The 21,002-nt window shown below is 40.8% G+C and overlaps 1 protein-coding gene across 1 annotated transcript in view; it reads left to right on the forward strand.

Annotated features, from left to right (window-relative positions):
* Positions 1 to 10,775, forward strand: part of LOC5573805 (histone acetyltransferase KAT7) — a 356,986-nt gene extending 346,211 nt beyond the window's left edge. The window contains exon 9 of the mRNA XM_021845622.1: positions 9,555 to 10,775. Within this exon, the coding sequence (XP_021701314.1) occupies positions 9,555 to 9,674 (120 nt within the window). The 3' untranslated portion in view covers positions 9,675 to 10,775. The remainder of the gene's footprint in view (positions 1 to 9,554) is intronic.
* The last annotated feature ends 10,227 nt before the right edge of the window (positions 10,776 to 21,002 follow it).

Below are 21,002 nucleotides of genomic sequence, written 5' to 3' on the forward strand. Positions count from 1 at the left end.
TCCATTTATTTCATTTTTATTTTATTTATGGACCGTGGTCTTGAGCTGGACCTTTGCTGCCCATAAAAGCATAGTTGGATTTTCGAATCAATACCTTTTTTCGTCGCCTCATACATATTTTAATATGTACTTTACTAGGCATATAAAAATAACAAACTGTGTTCGAAAAATTTTGAGGAAAAATATGAAGTTGGTGCAGTCTCATATTGAAAAATAAAGGCATAACAGTCTTTATACGAACTTTTAACCCAAATAGCAACTGAAAATCTTGAATTGTATACAAGTTAATATATTTCGCTAATCAATAGAAGCAAAATGAGTAATCTGTGATGTTGCGTCAAATGATTATGGCATGTATAAATGTACTGGGATATTATGAATAGTTGTATGAGAAGACAAACTTCAAACTTTGAACGCTATTTTCTCAATGCCTACTTTTTCAATAAGGGACAGTTATGCTATCCCAAGCAGCATAGTTTGTTTCAACTCAAGAATAAAATCATCTCTTGAAACTAATCAGAGTTGTCAATTGTTGAAAATATGACTTACAACTACACTGAATAGCAACGCATAAAGCGCAAGAGGTGGAGTCTTTTTGCAACATATTTAATCAGGCTAGAATGGGGGCAAGTTAAAGTCTATCCAAGTACTCTTTGGAGTTTGGGCATATGAATGGTTAATGAAGATCAATTTATAATTTCTATGTTGAAGAATATCTCACAATACTGGGCTCTAGAAGATTGTTATATTTTGAAGAATCGTTTGTATTTTCAGATTCGAGTTTTGGTAGCTAAGTGAGCACAACAGGTGTTCTCGTCCAAAAACTTCCTGGAATATATACCTGCAATGTACTGGCGTATTTAGCGATACTTTGATGTTTTTTGATATGGCAAAGGTCATTATCTATTCATGGCAGCAAAATGAGTATCGTGATAATTTGTACCGATGCCCTAGGTCCTCCAAGGACTTCATCGAAGGCCTTAGGATCTATTAGCGTGATCATTGGTCTATCGATAGTTTTCAAATATGGTACAGTCTGCTTACCATTTATCTAAGTTATCGGATTATGTAATTGATTTGGACGGATGTTTTTGGTCCTCCAAGGACTGCATTGAATAAAGGCCTTGGGATCTACGACCGTAATAAGTGATTTAATGTTAGTTTTCAAATACTCCAAAGGTCCCTAACCATTCATGTGAGTAAATTGTGTATTGTATTGTTTTGTGCGGATGTTTTTGGTCCTGCAAAATCTAATAATCAATTATCTTCTTCTTCTTTCTGGCGTTACGTCCCCACTGGGACAGAGCCTGCTTCTCAGCTTAGTGTTCTTATGAGCACTTCCACAGTTATTAACTGAGAGCTTACTATGCCAATGACCATTTTTGCATGTGCCCAGGGAAGTCGAGAAAATTTCCAACCCGAAAAGATCTTCGACCGGTGGGATTCGAACCCACGACCCTCAGCTTGGTCATGCTGAATAGCTGCGCGTTTACCGCTACGGCTATCTGGGCCAATCAATTATCAATAGATTTTAATACTGCGAAGGCCCCTAACTATCCATATTTGTAAACGAAGTATTATATTGAGTTGTGTCGATGTCCTTGAGCTTCTAAGGACTCCACGGAATAGAGGCCTGAGTATCTACAAGCGTACCCCAGCAACACACATGTTATAATTGTGTATTATCAACTGATATATGACCAAAATCAGTCATACAGTCAGTGACATAAGTTAGTAACCAAATGCTGTTTTTCCATACAAAATGCCCAAGTTTGGGGTGCAGTATCTCAGCATCTGGTAATTCGTATTGGATGAAATTTGGATGATGAACTAAAAATAACTTGAAATTTTGCCTGTAAGGGAATAATTACATTGCAGTCATTTTACATATAGTTTCAGAGGGTTGTTCAAAGACAAAAGTAAGTAAACGAGATACTTTGTAATTTAATTCTAAAACGGTAAGTTGTGGGTTGTTGGTCTGTTCCACAAAGTTGTTCAATTTCAGAAGTCACATAAATTTCCAGAACACACCAACTTTCCACGACTTACCATTTTCGAATTAAATTAAAAAGTATCTCGATTACTTACTTTTGTCTTTGAACAACCCTCTGAAACTCTATGTAAAATGACTGCAATGTAATAATTCCCTTACAAGGCAAAATTTCAAGTTGTCTGTAGTTCGTCATTCAAATTTCAGCTAATTCGCACTATCAGAAGCTGAGATACAGCACCCCAAACTTGGGCATTTTGTATGGAAAAACAGCATTTGGTTACTAACTTATGTCACTGACCGTATATTAGTTGATAATACACAATTATAACATGTGTGTTGCTCGGGTAAGTAGTTGTATATTGATAAGCAAATAGATCAATGTACCATACCCACACAGTTACGGATCACCCACAGTGACGGATCACTTTGGCGTTCAACATCAGATAACTCGCTCAAAACATAAACGTTGACGTAAAACATATTTTTCCCATGTTATACTATTTGTCTTCTACCATTTGTAATGTTAAGCACAACATTCGACCGCTAAATAACGGTGTATTTGACAAATGTTTAGTTGGTACCACACAGCTATCATTATATGGTCGTTTTCTGTAAGAAGTGCCGTCAGCATTCATAAGCTCCCACAGGTGGTAAAATACAAATTTTATAACATATTTTATGCTCGTTCGCTTCGATTTAGCATGAATTCATCTTTGGAAAAAAATTTTCTTGATTGCTGATTCTAAATATCGAATATTAGCACTTCTAACTAGTGATCCATAATATGGACCAGGAAATGATCGTTTACCACGGTTATGGATCACTTCCAAAGAATGTAGATTTCTGCTATTTTGTGCATTGGATTCGACATTTTCAGACAATAGCACTAAGGATAAAACTAATAAAACATCAAGGTTTGTAAAATTCATTTTTTAGCAGACAAAAATGGGTGGTAAACTTGGTGTATAGCGAAAACAGTTCATGTCTCAGTTACTACAATGCAGTATCACAAAAAAGGCCATTTTACCCTTGTTTCCAGCTCTAACACTGCTATTTTTTGCAGTAATATATGACACATTGTTAACTTTCGCTATACCATGCAATACAGATGCATTGAGTTGAAAATCTCTTGATTTTGCGCACTGATCCGTAATATGTCACATTTTGATCCATAATATGAAAATTGATCCATAATATGGTTTTCAGGAACCGATACAATTTTTAATTTTTATGCAATCCTATGTAACTATTACACTCTAAACAGTTTACTAACCGAAGTTCCAATTTGAAACGATTCGATTCGTGCTTTTATATTACAATTTTACGTTTTCCATGTCGTTTTATTGAATTTTATAGGTTGGACTCCACACTATTTGATCCATAACTGTGGGGTCATGGTACTGATGTTCTTGAATTTACTTCGTATAAAAGTGGCGTCAAATAATCAACGAGAGAATGCGAACTGGGATAATCGGCGAAGACCACAGCGACGTGAAACTGTAAATCTCTCAACTTCATCGGGAGCCCACGCATACTTGCCGACTTCAGCACGTCGACCGTGGATTCGGCATCGTAGGAAGCGTGTTGGAAGGGATCAATGGTGCGAGCGTTTTGAGGTAACCATACCATCTACCAGAGCTGCGGCAACACACACGAGCTGGGAACAGCTTTTATAGTGATGAGTGATATGCAGAGGCGCGTGATCGGGTGGTGTCCTATCAATGAGAGAATATGCAAGTTGAGGCTCAAAGGTCGGTTCTTCAACTTCAGCATAATAAACATGCACAGCCCTCACTCCGGAATCACTGATGAGTACGACAGCTGCCCAAGCCTTGACGTCAATATCATCATAGGAGATCTAAACGCTCAGGTTGGCCAGGAGGAGTAGTTCAGACCGACTATTGGGAAGTTCAGCGACCACCGGCTGACGAACGAAAACGGCTTACGACTAATTGATTTCACCGTCTTCAAGAATATGACCGTCTGTAGCACCTACTTCCAGCACAGCCTTCCATACCGATACACCTGGAGATCACCACAGCAGACAGAATCACAAATCGGCCACGTTCTGATTGATGGACGACACTTCTCCGACATTATCGACGTCAGGACCTATCGTGGCGCTAACATCGATTTGGACCACTATCTGGTGATGGTTAAACTGCGCCAAAAACTCTCCGTCGTTAACAACGTACGGTACCGACGGCCGCCCCGCTACGACCTAGAGCGGCTAAAGCAGTGGTCACCAAAGTGCGGCCCGCGGGCCGCATGCGGCCCGCCGAAGCATTTTGTGCGGCCCGCGGACGATTTTGAGAATGTTGAAAAATGCGGCCCGCGGAAGATTTTGGAAACATTATAACACTCATAATGGAGAAAATAAATAACATAATTATCATATCTGTATATATTGAAGAACTGCGTTGATGGTATAATAAGCCAGTTATATATGTATGTAACGATTAACCTTCCGGTCGTAGCGCATTTGACCACCACTAGAAGCACCGCACTGATGCTGTGTACGAAGAGCGTGTTTGCTTCACCCATGTTGTACAAAATACATCAGCACGACTTCTGAACTGTGGATCATTAACAGTTGTGATGTGTGTGATGAATGATTTGAAGTTGCGTTATTGTAGTAGTGAAGCAAGTGTATGATTGCTTCCACATTCTATCAACTTTCATCATACACACCAATATACTCAAGTATTCATTCTTGTCTCGCGTTATTCACAAGCCATCGTCATTTCATTCAACTTCGTTGTTTCGCTTGGACGCGTATTTTCTGTGTTCCGTAGACTCGTGACTCGATCGAAAAATGGCTGCTAGCAGTGCTAGTGGTACGAAAAGAAAAATTTCTGATGAAAAGCGAGTGTTCCAAGATAAGTGGACGGAAATGTATTTTTTTACTTTGGTGAAAGATAAACCGATTTGTTTAGTTTGCAATGAAAGCATAGCAGTGATCAAGGAATTTAATATAAAGCGGCATTTTGATACAAAGCATGCATCCAAGTTCGAAAATCTTTCGGGTAACCTGCGTGCCGATAAGTTGAGAGAGCTGCAGAGGCAAATGATTCATCAGCACAGTGTGTTTAAAAAGCAAAACTCTGAAAGTGAATCTTTGGTGAAGGCAAGCTACGTTATATCTGAAAAAATAGCGCGGTCATCGAAATCATTTATGGAAGGAGAATTTATAAAGGAGTGCTTGGTATCGGTGGCTGAGATATTGTGTCCTAACCAAAAGAAAGTGTTTGAAAAAATCAGCCTCTCCGCTCCAACCGTAACGCGGCGAATCGAAGAAATTGGCGAAGAATTTGAAAGCCGTTTGAAAGAAAAGGCTGGGCAATTCGTGTTCTACTCGGTAGCACTTGATGAGAGCACTGATATAAGTGACACTGCTCAGCTGTCAATATTTGTCCGTGGCATCGACGAGAAATTCAACATTACTGAGGAGTTGGCGGCGCTTTTCCCTATGAAAGGCACCACGAAAGGAGTTGATATTTTTAATGCTTTGGATTCAACTCTTGATAGGTATGGGTTGAAGCTGATTAATCTTGCAGGTAAATCTTATTTAAAAATAGTTTATTACAATAATCATTCGGGTCGTTCTTAAAAATGCAGGAGCTGTAACGGATGGCGCTCCAGCCATGATGGGAAAAAATGAAGGTGCAGTGGCTTATTTACGAAAAAAGGCCAAACTGGTAGGAAACGGGGATTTCCTCCAATATCATTGCATCATACATCAAGAAAACTTATGTGCTAAAAATATCAGCTTGAAAAATGTTATGAGTGATGTTGTGAAAAGCGTAAATTTCATTCGGGCTCATGGACTTAATCACCGTGAGTTTCAAGAGTTTTTGGATGAAGTTGGTGCCGAGTATCGTGATGTGCCGTATTTCACAGAAGTTCGCTGGCTGAGTAGAGGTAAAGTGCTCAAACGGGTTTTCGACTTGAAAGATGAAATCAAACGTTTTATGGAGATGAAAGGAAAACAGGTTGAGTTCTTCGATAACACAATATGGATGTCAGATTTCGCGTTTTTGACAGACATATCGATACATTTGAACGAATTGAATGTTAAACTTCAGGGTAAACAAATTTTCGTCCATGAATTGTTGCAGCACGTGAGAGCTTTCGAAACAAAATTGCGTTTATGGGAGATTCAATTGGGAAAACGTGATTTTTCGCACTTCAACTGTATGTCCAACTGCTCAATTACAGATACCAAAAAATACGTTGATATGATAGTGACACTCAGAGAAGAGTTTAAAAATCGCTTCAATGATATCAAGGCAAATGAGATAAGTTTGAAAATCATGTCTATGCCATGGGGAGTTGACGTAGAAACGGTTCCAAGTAGTTTACAGCTCGAATTAATAGAACTTCAAACAAACACTATCCTGGAAGATGTTTTTAAGAAAACGAATTTGCTCGAGTTTTATTCGAAATACATTACCGTTGATGAGTTTCCTGAACTACGGAAACATGCGTTGAAAATGTTGTCCCTTTTTGCTACTACATATTGTTGCGAACAGCTGTTTTCAAACATGAAAAATGTTAAGTCAAAAGCAAGAAACCGTTTGACAGACCAACATTTGGAGAATTTGCTAAGAATATCTTCCTCTAATCTAACTATTGACATTGACAAGCTTGCTAAGGAAAAAAATGTACAAGAAAAGTAATGATACAAATGCAAAAAATGTGTAGTTACCTTTGTATATATAATTGTAACGAATCAAAGTGGACAATTTTGTAGCATTGAAAACTGTATGATAAAAACCTGTAATAAAATAATGAAATCTAAAAAAAACTGTATTTATTCCAAATCACCAAAAATGTGTTTGAAAAAAATGAACGTCTCGAAAAAATATTATGCGGCCCGCAAAGTCATTCTGAAAATATACTTTGGCCCCCAGGGGTCAAAGTGCTGAGGACCACTGGGCTAAAGCAACTGGATGTCGCAGCGGCATACGCGCAGCACCTCGAGGCTGCATTACCGGAAGAGGGTGAGCTGGATGAAGCCCCTCTTGAGGACTGCTGGAGAACAGTGAAGGCAGCCATCAACAATTCAGCTGAGAGCAATGTCGGGTACGGGTGAGGCTGGCCATTTGTCTGCACCGGCTGATAGGCACAATCTGGGAAACAGAACAGCTACCGGAGGAGTGGAAGGAAGGGGTAATATGCACCATCTACAAGAAAGGCGACAAGTTAGCTTGTGAGAACTTTCGAGCGATCACCATTCTAAATGCGGCCTACAAAGTATTATCCCAGATCATCTTCCGTCGTCTGTCATCTGTAGTAAACGAGTTCGTGAGAAGTTATCAAGCCGGTTTCGTTGACGGCCGATCGACAACGGACCAGATCTTTACTGTACGGAAAATCCTCCAAAAATGTCGTGAATACCAGGCTCCAACGCATCGCCTTTTCATCGATTTCAAGGCGGCGTACGATAGTATCGACCGCGCAGAGCTATGGAAGATCATGGACGAGAACAGCTTTCCCGGGAAGCTCACGTGACTGATAAGAGCGACGCTGGAGGTGTGCAAAATTGTGTGAAGGTATCTGGCGAACCTTCCAGTTCGTTTGGATCCCGCCGGGGATGGTGATGGACTTTCGTGCCTGTTGTTTGATATTGCGCTAGAAGGTGTTATGCGGAGAGCCGGGCTCAACAGCCGGGGTACAATTTTTACGAGATCCAGTCAATTTGTTTGCTTCGCGGACTTATTTCATAAAAATTTCTGTACATTAACCAAGTAGTTTCACCTTTGTACTTGTGTTTCTGCATTTAACTGTTTGGTAATAACAGCATTATAGAAAAAAAAGACCTGAAGACAGTAAAAAAATATCAATTTTGCCCGAAATTATGGTACTCCATAACAAAAAGAATAATGTGGCTGTCGACCTACTCCTTAATCATTATTATGGTTGAATTTTGTGGTTCTTCAACTGTTAAAGTTTCTTTTTTAGAAATATTGATTATACAACTAAGGTCAACTTTTTACCTCACCTCACTCTACTTCGGCTCATAATCGCAAAAACTTTCGCTGAAATGCATTTTTTTTCGGATGCCAATGCATCTGGGCAATTTTGGCCGCACCATGCAATTACAGTACGCATGTAAATGCTGGTGCTCTCACGTCCACACTTCAAAGCAGTTAGCAGGGCATGTAACTTGCAACAGCAGCATAGTTTGCAATTCAGTAGCGTGAAAAATGAAGCGTGCAAATTTCCACTGCACCGATCTTCTGTTCGCGATCAATTGCGCGTAGAGGTTTTTTTTCTCCAAACCGAGCCGAGCTGCAATAAGCGTGTGTGACTGAATGATGATAAATTTAATCGATTTTTCAGCACCAAATTGAATCATTAAGTTGGGGTCTTACCGCACTTATCGCCGGCTTTTGCTCTCCGAACCGCCTTGGGTGCCATTTATAGTGGGCTTTGAGTTGCGCTTTCGTCGGAGCTGAATTGAGGCACACGCGATTATTGTCGGGGCGCAGTAGCAGAACCGCATGTACAAAATGCACATGCAATTCGCACATTGAAGACGTGATCCAATAAAAGGACATGCTGCCGGCTGCTGGTATAATTTGCTTGTTCGAACGAGATTACCTAGTTATTTTGGTCAATGTGCTTCTAAGTGATATTTTTTCGCGATAATTTCTCGCGTTTAGTAGACATATGGGCATGCATTTTAGTGCTGTAGAATAGTTATGCGATAATTTTCGTACACCATAAGAATTTGTTTAATTTGCTCCCTTTCAATTCAAATATGAAATAATGTTATCACTCAGAAAGGTTTTTTGAAATTTCATCTTAGAAAGCCATTTTTACTGCTAGGTGAATGAATCAAAACTTTGTTCTCTATGTATTGTATTCCTTTTAGACAAGTATTGCAATGCTTCTAGATTTTGAGTAATTTGAATGGGATCAAATAACTGAAGGGATCTTGTATATCTCGTTTACCATGACATCATTGTAAATAAGCTCTTTTCGTACTTACGACTTTTTTTCTTTGATGTCTATACATGTGGTCCTCTCAGGTGCCTAACCAATAATCATAACCTCCTGCAGCAAGCGAGGCAAAATGTTCCTAAAATTGAACGGCAGCTTGTTCTGGTTTGAAATGAAGAAAATTAAACTAAAGTCAATTTGTGCTAACCAGACTATAACTTTTTATTCACCGTAAAACATTCGGAATTCGACCGGTGAGGGTTCTGGTGTAGGCATTTGTTATACTTTACCATTGCGTCGATGATTGACAGGCTAAATGGCCAGTCTGCTCCAGTCAGAGTCACGTCATACACTGAAAGAAGGTACAATTTCGCCGTGCACATTGAGATAATCCGCCGGACTTTCCATATTCATCTGTCGAAGTGGAAAAAATACGAGATCTTGTCATTTCTTCCAGTTGGACTGCTTTTCATTTGCGCTGCACTGATGGTTTAACTCAGCGGTTTTCAGATCGTGTTCCGCGGAGCACTTGGTGCTCCGTGAAGCCACAACAAGTGTCTGCGCCCTGCAAACCCCCTGATTTAACCCTTTCATTTTCTCTTTCTCGTTGCAGGACGTTCTCGAGGAGTACGAGGAGCGGGTGAAAAGGCGCGGCAATATGCCCAAGATCGATCGCAGCTGCCTGAAGTGGACGCCGTTCGTTGCACCGACCCCTTCAAGCCCAAGCTCCTAGCGCCAGTCGTACCACCACCATCATCATCATCTTCACCATCACCATTTGCAGCAACAGAACCATCCCTATCATTACTACTATCAGCAACATCCGTACAACAATCATGGCTATCATTACAACAATCACCACAACAACAACAATAACAGTTATGGTGCTAACTATAACTATAACTATATGGCGGCGAGTGCCCTGCAGTGATCGGACACGGTCAAAAGACCGTATTTTAACGCGAGGGTAATGAAGTGGAAATGTGAGCGGGGAATCAACTGATTATATGTAGACTGTAGGTTAGGTAGTGCGCAATTGTGAATAAGCTTCAAAATTTTGATAAGTGTCTAACATATTTAATGCATTTCGTATTGACTTGTACAAATTAGGAACAGACATTATTATACACACACGTTAGGGAATAAGATGTTTATTGCGCAGTGTAGAAGATCTATACATTTTTAATATAGGTTCTGTTACCACCCTTGACTATCATTTGCCTGTTGTATATTTTTGTTCTACATGTAACATAAGGAGAATCTTATCTTCTTTTCCCCGTAATTTTTGATGATCAAAAAAAAAAATATAAAGGACTTTTCAATTTCATGTCATTGTTCTACATTTCGAAAAAAATCTGCTTCAGAACATCAAACAAATAACGCTTTGAATTACGTCTGAAGATTTTGATTATTTTCGCTGAAACCAGGTCACCATTGGTACATATCGTTGAAATTATACATTTTATCGCTGTTCGCTACCCGCGCATGCATACATTAAGTTCTGCTATAACTAAGAAGTTCCAGGAGTAAAATTTAGATATTATCTTCAGAAGATCTCTTATGTCAATCAAACCATTATCTCAACTTGATGGGTTGAACTTTGCCTCTGCTCGGGTAGAATATGCCTTAACTAGAAGAAAGGCGCTTTGGTTTGGTTAAATCACTGTGAAGATTCTTTACGAATATGTGACAGGTTATTGAAGAGATTCTAGCGAACAACAAAATAATCAAAGCAGCTTGATTTGGTGCTGCTTTGTGGATACCTAACATATCTGAAATAAATTTCTTGCTTGGAGTTTAGTGAATTCTAATGAAACCGTTGGAGATATCCTAACAAAACCTTTTTGTTTTTTTTTAGGATGATTCGCCAAGAAATCTCCACCGTACTCCTAGTAATGAGTTTCACAAAATGATGGCGCAAGGATTTGTTGGACAAAGGCTTTTCAGAAGTTTATTATCGGACTCTTGGAAAGATGGTTGGTAGACCGCAGATGATCTCAGCAAAATTCTTGAATTGTATTCGATGAATTACAGACGTAACATTTGGGTTTGCCTGCCAAAATTATTTGTTTGGTAATGAGATATATGGCAGGATTACATAAACTCTTATTTCGAGAACATCTCATTTAAAGGGTCCGAGGGGTGATTGTAGTGTTAATAAAGGGGTTGTAGCTTAAAAGGTTGGGAACCACTATTGTGAGAAGTTTCCTGACCTTAAAGCATTTCTAGTCAGTGGAAGATGATTTGAACTTACAAGATATTTGGTGAATTATTGGTACGTGTTCAATTTGTATTATTTTTTGTTAATTCCTGATGAAAGATTGATGAGATCCTAAGGTTATTCCTAATGAAACCTTTGACAGATATTTTGAGAAAATCTCCTTGGCATTAAGTTTTCAATGGGACAGAGCCTGCTTCTCAGCTTAGTGTTCTTATGAGCATTTTCACAGTTAGAGTTTTTTTTTGCCAAAATTGCTATTTGGACATTCGTACAGTATGGCCCATAAAAAATGCGAAAATCGTCATATCATGTTTTATGGTAGTTTTTACATAGAAAACGTGAATGAAACATAAATATTATTCATTACTTGTATTGTTCAATCTATTAAGACTCAGTTTTCCGCTTTGGACATGATTTTTATCTGTTACTTTCACCTTACCATAGAGGAATTGGAAGCATACCATCAAATTTTCTCATGCGGACGTCGAGTTCAATAGCTGTGTGATGAAAGTTTCTAAAACATCACCGATGGCGTGAGATTCTTCACAGGCCTTGCCTCCTGCATACGCCCATATCAAATGATAGAATTGGTTTATACCTGGCTAATTAGATATTTAAACATATTTTCGAAAACACGGCTCATTTTGGAGAGCTTTGATTGAACCTTTATATAAGTATGATACGCGGCTCCATTTTGCTCGAAACCTATGAGCTAGTATTGATATAAGTTGTCTCTAACCGAAGGAACAAATTTCATCCTCAAAAATCTGTTATAGGCCTCCGTATTTATTTTTTATTCAATCTTACCAAAAAATAAAGTCATATCAAACCTATAAGACGCAAATGCCCTCAAAACTATGACCCTGGCAAAATATTTTATTGTAATCATGAAAAACTCGTTTTCCATGAACTCCTCCATCTTCTGATACCAAACAAACTAAAATTTTCAACAATAAAGTGTGATTTTCGAAGGTGGAAAGTTGATCACCAGAGTATACGACAATCAGACGCTGTTTCTAGCTTTGGGCGGACAAAACCTTTGAACTTATTTGCTTTATTACATTATTTAGAACAGTAAGAAAAATATGACAAAAATTGTCCTGGATAGCGAAGTTGTGTCAGAATATACTACAATAATCAGAAATTACATTCACTATCAAAAACAATGAAAATAACGCTTGTGGATGCTATATTCACGTTCAAACCATTTTCGCATTTTTTTATGGGCCATATTGTATATCGTGTGGCAGGTCCATTCCATTCTTAGAAAATGGACGGATTTCATAAAATGGGCAAAGTAGTCTAAAGGCTTCCTCTAGTCCTCAGCCAATTTCCAAAAATAAATGTTGTTAGCATGATCATCAACAGATATTTAGATATATTTTTAATTTATTGTAAGCTATTTCTTCACCAGAGCCTAGACAAATTTTACATGTGATCATCAGTGAGATAAAATTAGTGATTACTTTATGTATATTGATCAATGGTGAGGTTTTTATTGAGGTATCTCTTTTCTAAAAAATACAGGGTAAAAACACATTTGATAGGACAAACCTATACGAATAAACAACGTACCGCAAGTATTCACTCCACCATCAATTTACTCATGAAATTACAAAGATCGGGTGTATCTCAGCGGAATCAAAAGAAACGATTAATGAATACAGTAAGGACACGATTTTGTCAGCCCCTCGATGAATTTTAGGCTGACAAAATGGGGAACCTGACAAATACGGGTCATTTTATTTTGTTCCTGTTTTTCAAATTTTGACGTGTTACAAGGTTATATGGACTATTAAGAGGGCGATGGACATGGGCGTAGCCAGTTTTTTTTTTTCAGGGGCTCCCCCTCCCTTATATTGGTAATTTCGATTTTTAACACTTTATAAAAGGCGTTGCCATTGCCCCTTCTGGCTACACCCATGCGTGCATGACATCAAACATCATCATCAATTTTAATGTAAACGTAGTAAAACATGACGGTAACAATTTTTTGACAAATTTATAATAGGCTGACAAAATCGGGTCAGAAAGCTGACAAAATCGGGGGTAGACAAAATCGGGGGCAGACAAAATCGGGGGCTGACAAAATCGGGTCAGTACTGTATCTCATTTATATACAAAATAGGATATAAAAAATAACCTTTAATTGGCAAAAATCGTACGCAAAAATCAAGTTCCCCACCTTCTCACCTCAATATTGTTTTGCTATTGAGAACGTCTTTCGTTTGAGGCAAAAATATCGGTTCTATCTCTGCAAAGTTCAGAAATATTGATTAAGAAGTATATAATTTCTAGCATACACATAGTAATATGACAATCGGTCGGACAAACTCGTGCAAAAAACTCGTTTGCCGTGAATAATCGTCCCACTATCAATTCAAATATGAAATAATCTTTCTTCAGAGGCGAACAGATCGTTTCTATGTCAGCGGAATCCATGGATATAAATTTGTAAACATCTAATTTCCATAGAATATAGGGTAAAATGGCTTTTAATAGGTCAAACCCGTACGAAAAAATTACATAAAGTGAACCCTTAGCTCACTATCGTTTGTTCATGAAAAAAAAATTTTTTTGCGATGGAAGGATCGATTTTATTCCGAAGGAATCCAGAGATATTGAATTATGAATGAATAACTTTCATAAAAAATGGGTAAAATGGCCTTTGATTGGTCGAAACCGTACGAAAAAATAACGTGCAGTGAACACTTACCTCAGTATCGATTTGCTCATGAAAAAACTAACATGATACGCCTAAATGTAGGCAACTTCCCTTGTACTTCCCTGTTGGTTCTGCTAGACAATTTCAAAAACGAGTTTAGTGATTAACAGTTTTGCTTACAAAAAAATGTGAATATTTTTGCGCAAAACTTACCTCAAAAAAAATTGTTTTAAATCAGCAAAAGACATCCTCGATTCAGAATGCTGAATGTCTGTTATGCAAACTAGACATTCAGCATCCTTGGATGGAATTGTTATTTTATACCGACCTGATCAAATTCAACCCTGGGATCAGGTAGACCTCGGATTACGGCACATTTTTCATCCTATAATTTTTTGTCTTGGCATTACGGCAGACTCTCAGTTGGGATAAATCGTGCTTCTCAGCTTTTCAAATATGCCTTTTTGTGTATATCGCGTGGCAGTAAAGAATATACTTAACATCTCAGCAAATCAAGAAAATTTCTAGCTCAAAAATTTTAGATACCTCTGATCCAGGAATGGGAAACACTCACTCGATTATTGCGTTCACTTTCGCTCACTTTCACACGCAGTCAAGAGCGAGATTGCCGTTTCTCCTACCAAGCTGAGTGTTCCAAATTGTGAGCGAATGATTATTTACATTCCGATTATGCAGGAGTGGCACTCGTATTTCAGTGCTGATGAGTGCTCACTGACTGGAAATACACACGGCGGAATGATTCAGTAAACGCGAAATCCGTACATTCAGTTGAATGCATTCAGTGATTGAATGGTGAACGCGTTCTTACATGTCTCCCAGTTAAGAGCGGTGGTTCTCTCTCCGCTCCGTGAGTCTTTTGATTTTCGGGTTATCTCAATCGATTGCGATTCATCGGGGTTGAACTCACTCCAATGGACCGATGCACGAGTTCACTATTTTACGTTTGAGCGGTGCCGTGTTATTTACGTGACCATGCCAACGAGTGAATTCGGCACCGCTCAAACGTCAAATTAGTGAACTCGTGCATCGGTCCATAGCGTTCGGCTGTCACTGAACTTTCGGTGACAGCAGATACTTTGCTATTTTTTATCGGTAGCGTTCGGGTGAGTGAGTGAATTTTCCCATTCATCAAATGATATTTTTTCAGAAAAGCTTTATTTCATAGTCTTATATTACCACAGAACTGATGCTCGCCGCGCAATCTAAAAATGTCATTGAATGAACAACAATCCATATGGTTTCAGTAATTGATTCTGAATTTCAATTATTGGTATTATAGTTTAAGACTATAAAATGAGCTTTTCGCAAACTTGTTGCTCTTCGTGGAGTCTGTCAATTTGAGGTAATCAAATATTTTCTAGTTTTAGCATATTCTAGTTGATTGTTTAACAACGACAAAACTTTTGAATTCTCACGATATGTACCGATGGTGACAAGGTTTTTAGGGAGAATTGGTCATTGTAGAAGATATTACAGATTGTTTTATCATCGAAGGTAAAACTTAAACCAATTCTACCAACAGAAGACAAACATAATGTTAGTTTAATGTATGTGATAGTATTTAATAACTGATAAGCATAGTAAATTAACGAGTATTTTGAAAACATTGTTCATAAAAGTAATTGACCGAATATATGTGCAAACCTCTTTCCAATCTTCCTTGGAAAAAAATAATCGTAGGATAATTCGTACTGAATACTTAGAAAATCTCTTCATGTGCGTAAGATAATGCCCAATCCACTTTCCACAATTAGATCAAGCACTGCTTTTCATCCGCGGAACCCCAGAGGCAAACGAAGACCTTCTCCAAAAAAAATAAACGGTCCGTCATTTAAAATTCAATCGTTTCACAATTACTCGGAAAGAAAACTCCCCGCAACAAAGCCACTCCTATCGCCAGCCAGGCACCATTCGTCATCCCGATCATCCAACTTACAAATCTAAAGACGTCTACTGGAGGGTGAAACCCACCCACTTGTGTCTGACTTCTTCCGACTACTGGCGGCACTCGAGACGATAATGTCTCCTCGTCCTTGGATAACTCGAGAAAAACCGGAGAGGGAGCTGAAACACAAGAAATCCAAACTGCTCAAGGGGTGAATTGAAATAATCGAGATTTTCACAGAACGCAGACTGCGGTAGCGCTGCTGACGATGGCAGCAGTGACGAACGCAACCCTGTCGAAACATCAAACATCAATTTGCGCAGGGATTTCAACACCGGGACACTTTCTCGGTTCAGCCCAACGCACTGCCGATGAAGAAATTGAATTGGAGGTTTGAGTTTGGGATGAGGAATCAGACGGTAAGTAAACGCAACAAGAATAGAAATTTACTTCGTTACAATTTTCACGACTTCCATAAAAAAAATTGTTTCCTTAAAGTCTAAGCTATTGTAACTAATCATTGAAGCAGCACTTTTAAGGTGAAATAGCTTGGAATCTAGCATCAATATTTACCAACACTTTCAAGGCACAAATCTCGGAAAAGAATCATCAAACGCCAGAGCAAATTCTGTTGTAGCTTTGTGCACTAGCAACTAGCATAAAGTTAAAGAAAAAGATCGATTTCGTACGGTAAGTTTAAAATCGTAAAACAAATTAATTTCAAAACATTCCTGAGCTAGAAATGACATTGCTCTACAATGAAGTCTCCCATTCTTGTAGGCAAAGCTATATCGAATTTCACCTGCCTTCCGATAATGAGATAATTTTTATCAATTTTTCACTTGGCATTCATGGTACCGCAGCACCCGTCCGACGACACTGTGGATTACAAGAGCCAACTTCATAAAACATGAACCGGCCAGCCCGGGTAATCACTCATCGTCAGGAGAAGCCAATCATTAAATCCTTCGCGCGTTTCTTTGACCCTGGCATTCCTGGGAGCTCTTCGTAGAGTACATACATAAATATACGTGAGTGCAGACAATTTTTCCCGAAGTGACCGGATGAGTGATGGCTTCTGATGGTCGAGGGCACGCGTTTTGGCCAGCTGAAGGGCAATTTCGTTTATGGTCTTGACGAAATTAGTGGGTTAAACATTTCAATTAGTTTCGGTACCGCTCGGCTCAGGCCGAACAAGATTCGACAAGGGAAATTCTCCGGGATAATGGTTATTGGCAGCCATTCGTCAAATGTAGATCTCAAGGTGCATCGGAATGACCTTTGGGGTCCCGTGCGATAACGAATACAGCAAAGAGAATCATCATAAGGAAGAAAGGGAGCAAGTATTGAGTCAATTTTTGAAATAGTGTATTGATTAGTTGCATACACTTGCTACAACTGTAGCATGTAAGACAACTTACAAATAGCTGATTGCAATACACATGACACATACATCTACAATAATTTTGACGTAAAATATATTGCATTTAAATACAAACAAATAGTGCCAACGATTGTTGTCAGTTGATCCGAATTTGCGGGATTTAGGCAGGATATCTTGAGCTCCATTAGGGGAATCAAGGTTTCCTTCCAATTCACGAAGAAAGAAGACTGTCGCGTTTTGTCGTAAACTCTTAAAGATCGTGAACTTCTTCTCAAACATCTTGAAGAGAAGAAACACATTTTTTTTTAACTTATGACGACTAAACTGAACGTTTGTTCAAAGTCGTCTTGAAAGGTCTCTCAAGTCATAAGTCACCTGAAGAGATCACAAATGGAATGAATGATTTACTTTGATGTTCCCGAGTCCAAGTGATCATTATGAAAAAAAGAACCCAATCTGGCATTGTTCGGAAGAGATTTTTTCTAGAATATTATTTAGTTCACTCTAACAAAAAAGATCTAAATAATATTCAAGCCTTAGAAAAAGCAAGACTTACTTACTTACTTATTTGGCCTTATATCAATTATCTTGATGAAGCCTCGCCAACAATATTTCGCCAATTCACTCGGTTCATGGTCGCTTCTCTCCATCCTCGACTGTGACCCACGCTCTCCAGGTCCTGGTGCACCTGGTCAATCCACCTAGCTCGCTGCGCCCCACGCCTTCTTGTTCCGACCGGATTCGTAGCGAACATCATTTGTACAGGGTTCTCCGGCATTCTTGCAACATGCCCTGCCCAGCGTATCCTTCCAGCTTTAGCTACCTTCGCCGTAGAGTTGAGCGAGCTCGTGGTTCATCCTTCGCCGCCACACGCCGTTCTCTTGCACGCCGCCGAAGATCGTCCTTAGCACTTGGCGTTCGAAAACCCCAAGAGCTTGCAAGTCCTCCTCGAGCATAGTCCACGCCTCATGCCCATAGAGGACTACCGGTCTTATGAGCGTTTTGTACATCGTGCATTTGGTGCGGGGGTGAATCTTTCTTGACCGCAGTTTCTTCTGGAGCCCATAGTAGGCACGACTTCCGCTGATGATGCGCCTTCGTATTTCCCGACTAACATTGTTGTCAGCCGTCCACAAGGATCCGAGGTAAACAAACTCGTCCACCACCTCGAAGGTTTCCCCGTCTATCGTAACACTGCTTCCTAGGCGGGCCCTGTCGCGCTCAGTTCCGCCAACCAGCATGTACTTTGTTTTTGACGCATTCATCATTAGCCCGAATCTTGTTACTTCGCGTTTCAGGCGGGTGAACAAATTTGCCACCGTTTCAAATTTTCTCCCAATAATATCTATGTCGTCCGCGAAGCAAACAAATTGTCCGGATCTCGTGAAAATCGTGCCTTGACTGTTAAGTCCGGCTCTCCGCATGACACCTTCAAGCGCAATATTAAACAACAGGCATGAAAGTCCGTCGCCCTGTCGTAGTCCCCGCCGAGACTCGAACGAACTGGAGTGTTCGCCCGAGATCTTCACGCAGTTTTGCACACCATCGTTGCTCTGATCAATCTTGTGAGCTTACCGGGGAAGCTGTTCTCGTCCATGATTTCCCATAGCTCTACGCGGTCGATACTATCGTATGCCGCCTTGAAATCGATGAACAAATGGTGCGTAGGGACCTGGTACTCACGGCATTTCTGGAGGATTTGCCGCACGGAAAAGATCTGGTCCGTTGTCGAGTGGCCGTCGATGAAACCTGCTTGATAGTTTCCCACGAACTCGTTTGCTATAGGTGATAGACAACGGAAGAGAATCTGGGATAGCACTTTGTAGGCGGCGTTTAAGAAGGCGATTGCACGATAATTTTCACACTCCAGTTTGTCGCCCTTTTTGTAGATAGGGCATATAACGCCTTGTTTCCACTCCTCCGGTAGTTGTTCCGTTTACCAGATTCTGACTGTCAGCCGATGCAGACAAGCGGCCAACCAGTCCGGGCCCATCTTGATGAGTTCGGCTCCGATACCATCCATGCCAGCGGCCTTGTTGTTCTTGAGCTGTTGAATGGCATCCTTAACTTCCCCCATCGTGGGAGCTGGTTGGTTTCCGCTGCCCGCTGTGCTGACGTAGCCATCGCCTTCGCTACCCTGACCTTCTGTGCCTGTGTTCTCTGCGCCATTCAGGTGTTCATCGTAGTGCTGTTTCCACCTTTCGATCACCTCGCGTCCGTCCGTCAAGATGCTCCCATCCTTATCCCGGCACATCTCAGCTCGCGGCTTGAACCCTTTGCGGGATGTGTTGAGCTTCTGATAGAACTTCCGCGTTTCTTGAGAACGGTACAGCAACTCCATCTCTTGGCATTCCACCTCTTCCAGGCGGCGCTTTTTGTCCCGGAATGGGCAGGTTTGCTGTTTCCGCTTCAGTCTGTATCGTTCTACGTTTTGCCGCGTACTATGCTGCAGCATTGCAGCTCACGCTGCATTCTTCTCCTCTAAAACCTCCTGGCACTCCTCGTCGAACCAATCGTTTCTTGAGCTTTGTTCCACATATCCGACAATGCTTTCGGCAGCGTCGTTAAAGGCTGCTTTGACTGTCCTCCAGCAGTCCTCAAGAGGGGCCCTATCGAGCTCGCCCTCATCCAGCAACGCTGCCTCAAGATGCTGCGCGTACGCATTGGCGACATCCGGTTGTTTCAGCCGGGGCGGGCGTCGGTATCGTACATTGTTGATGACGGATAGTTTTGGGCGCAGTTTCACCATCACCAGGTAGTGGTCGGAGTCAATGTTAGCGCCACGATAGATTCTGACGTCGGTTATGTCGGAGAAGTGCCGTCCATCGATCAAAACGTGGTCGATTTGCGATTCTGTCTGCTGAGGTGATCTCCAGGTGTACCGATACGGGAGGCTGTGCTGGAAATAGGTGCTACGATTGGCCATGTTCTTGGAGGCGGCAAAATCTATCAGTCGTAGGCCGTTCTCGTTCGTCAGCCGGTGGGCGCTGAACTTTCCAATAGTCGGTCTGAACTCCTACTCCTGGCCAACCTGAGCGTTCAAATCTCCTATGATGATCTTGACGTCGTGGCTTGGGCAGCGGTCGTGCTCGCGTTCGTGCTGCGCGTAAAATGCGTCCTTGTCATCATCAGTGCTTCCGAAGTGTGGGCTATGCACGTTTATTATGCTGAAATTAAAGAATCGGCCTTTGATTCTTAACTTGCACATTCGTTCATTGATCGGCCACCACCCAATCACGCGACTTTGCATATCACCCATCACTATGGAAGCTGTTCCCAGCTCGTGTGTGTCGCCGCAGCTCTGGTAGATGGTATGATTACCTCTAAACGTTCGCACCAATGCTCCTGTCCAGCACACCTCCTGCAGCGCTACGATGTCGAAACCGCGGGTCTTCAGTACATCGGAGAGTATGCGAGTACTTCCAATGATGTTGAGAGATTTGCAGTTCCACGTACCGAGTTTCCAATCGCTAGTCCATTTTCGTCGCTGTGGTCTTTGCTGATTGTTCCGGTCCGTATTCTCTCGTTGACGTTCCTGTGCTGATGTGTTTTTACGGTTGGCTTGCAGGGCCTGACACCAACCCTCTAGATTTCCGGAGGACCATTCCCCCTAAATGTTCGGAGGGCCATAGTGCGCAAATTAGCTTAGAGTCCTTCTCTGGCACTCGGACGATGATCAGCCGCCCCTGACATGGGGAACAGACGCTGTTGTGAGCCGCTCCTAACATGGAGTACAGACGCTCAAGGTTTGCAGAAGCAAGAGCAAAAACAAACCCCCCCCCCTCCCTGTCAGCATACGACCAAAGTTCCCACCGGGGGTTGGTTACCCGATCTTCCCCAAGGTACTCGTACCCCGGCCAGTACCACGAGGAGGTAGGGATAGGA

This window comes from Aedes aegypti, chromosome 2 (genome assembly GCF_002204515.2).
Source record: "Aedes aegypti strain LVP_AGWG chromosome 2, AaegL5.0 Primary Assembly, whole genome shotgun sequence".
NCBI classification, from domain to species: Eukaryota; Metazoa; Arthropoda; class Insecta; order Diptera; family Culicidae; genus Aedes; species Aedes aegypti.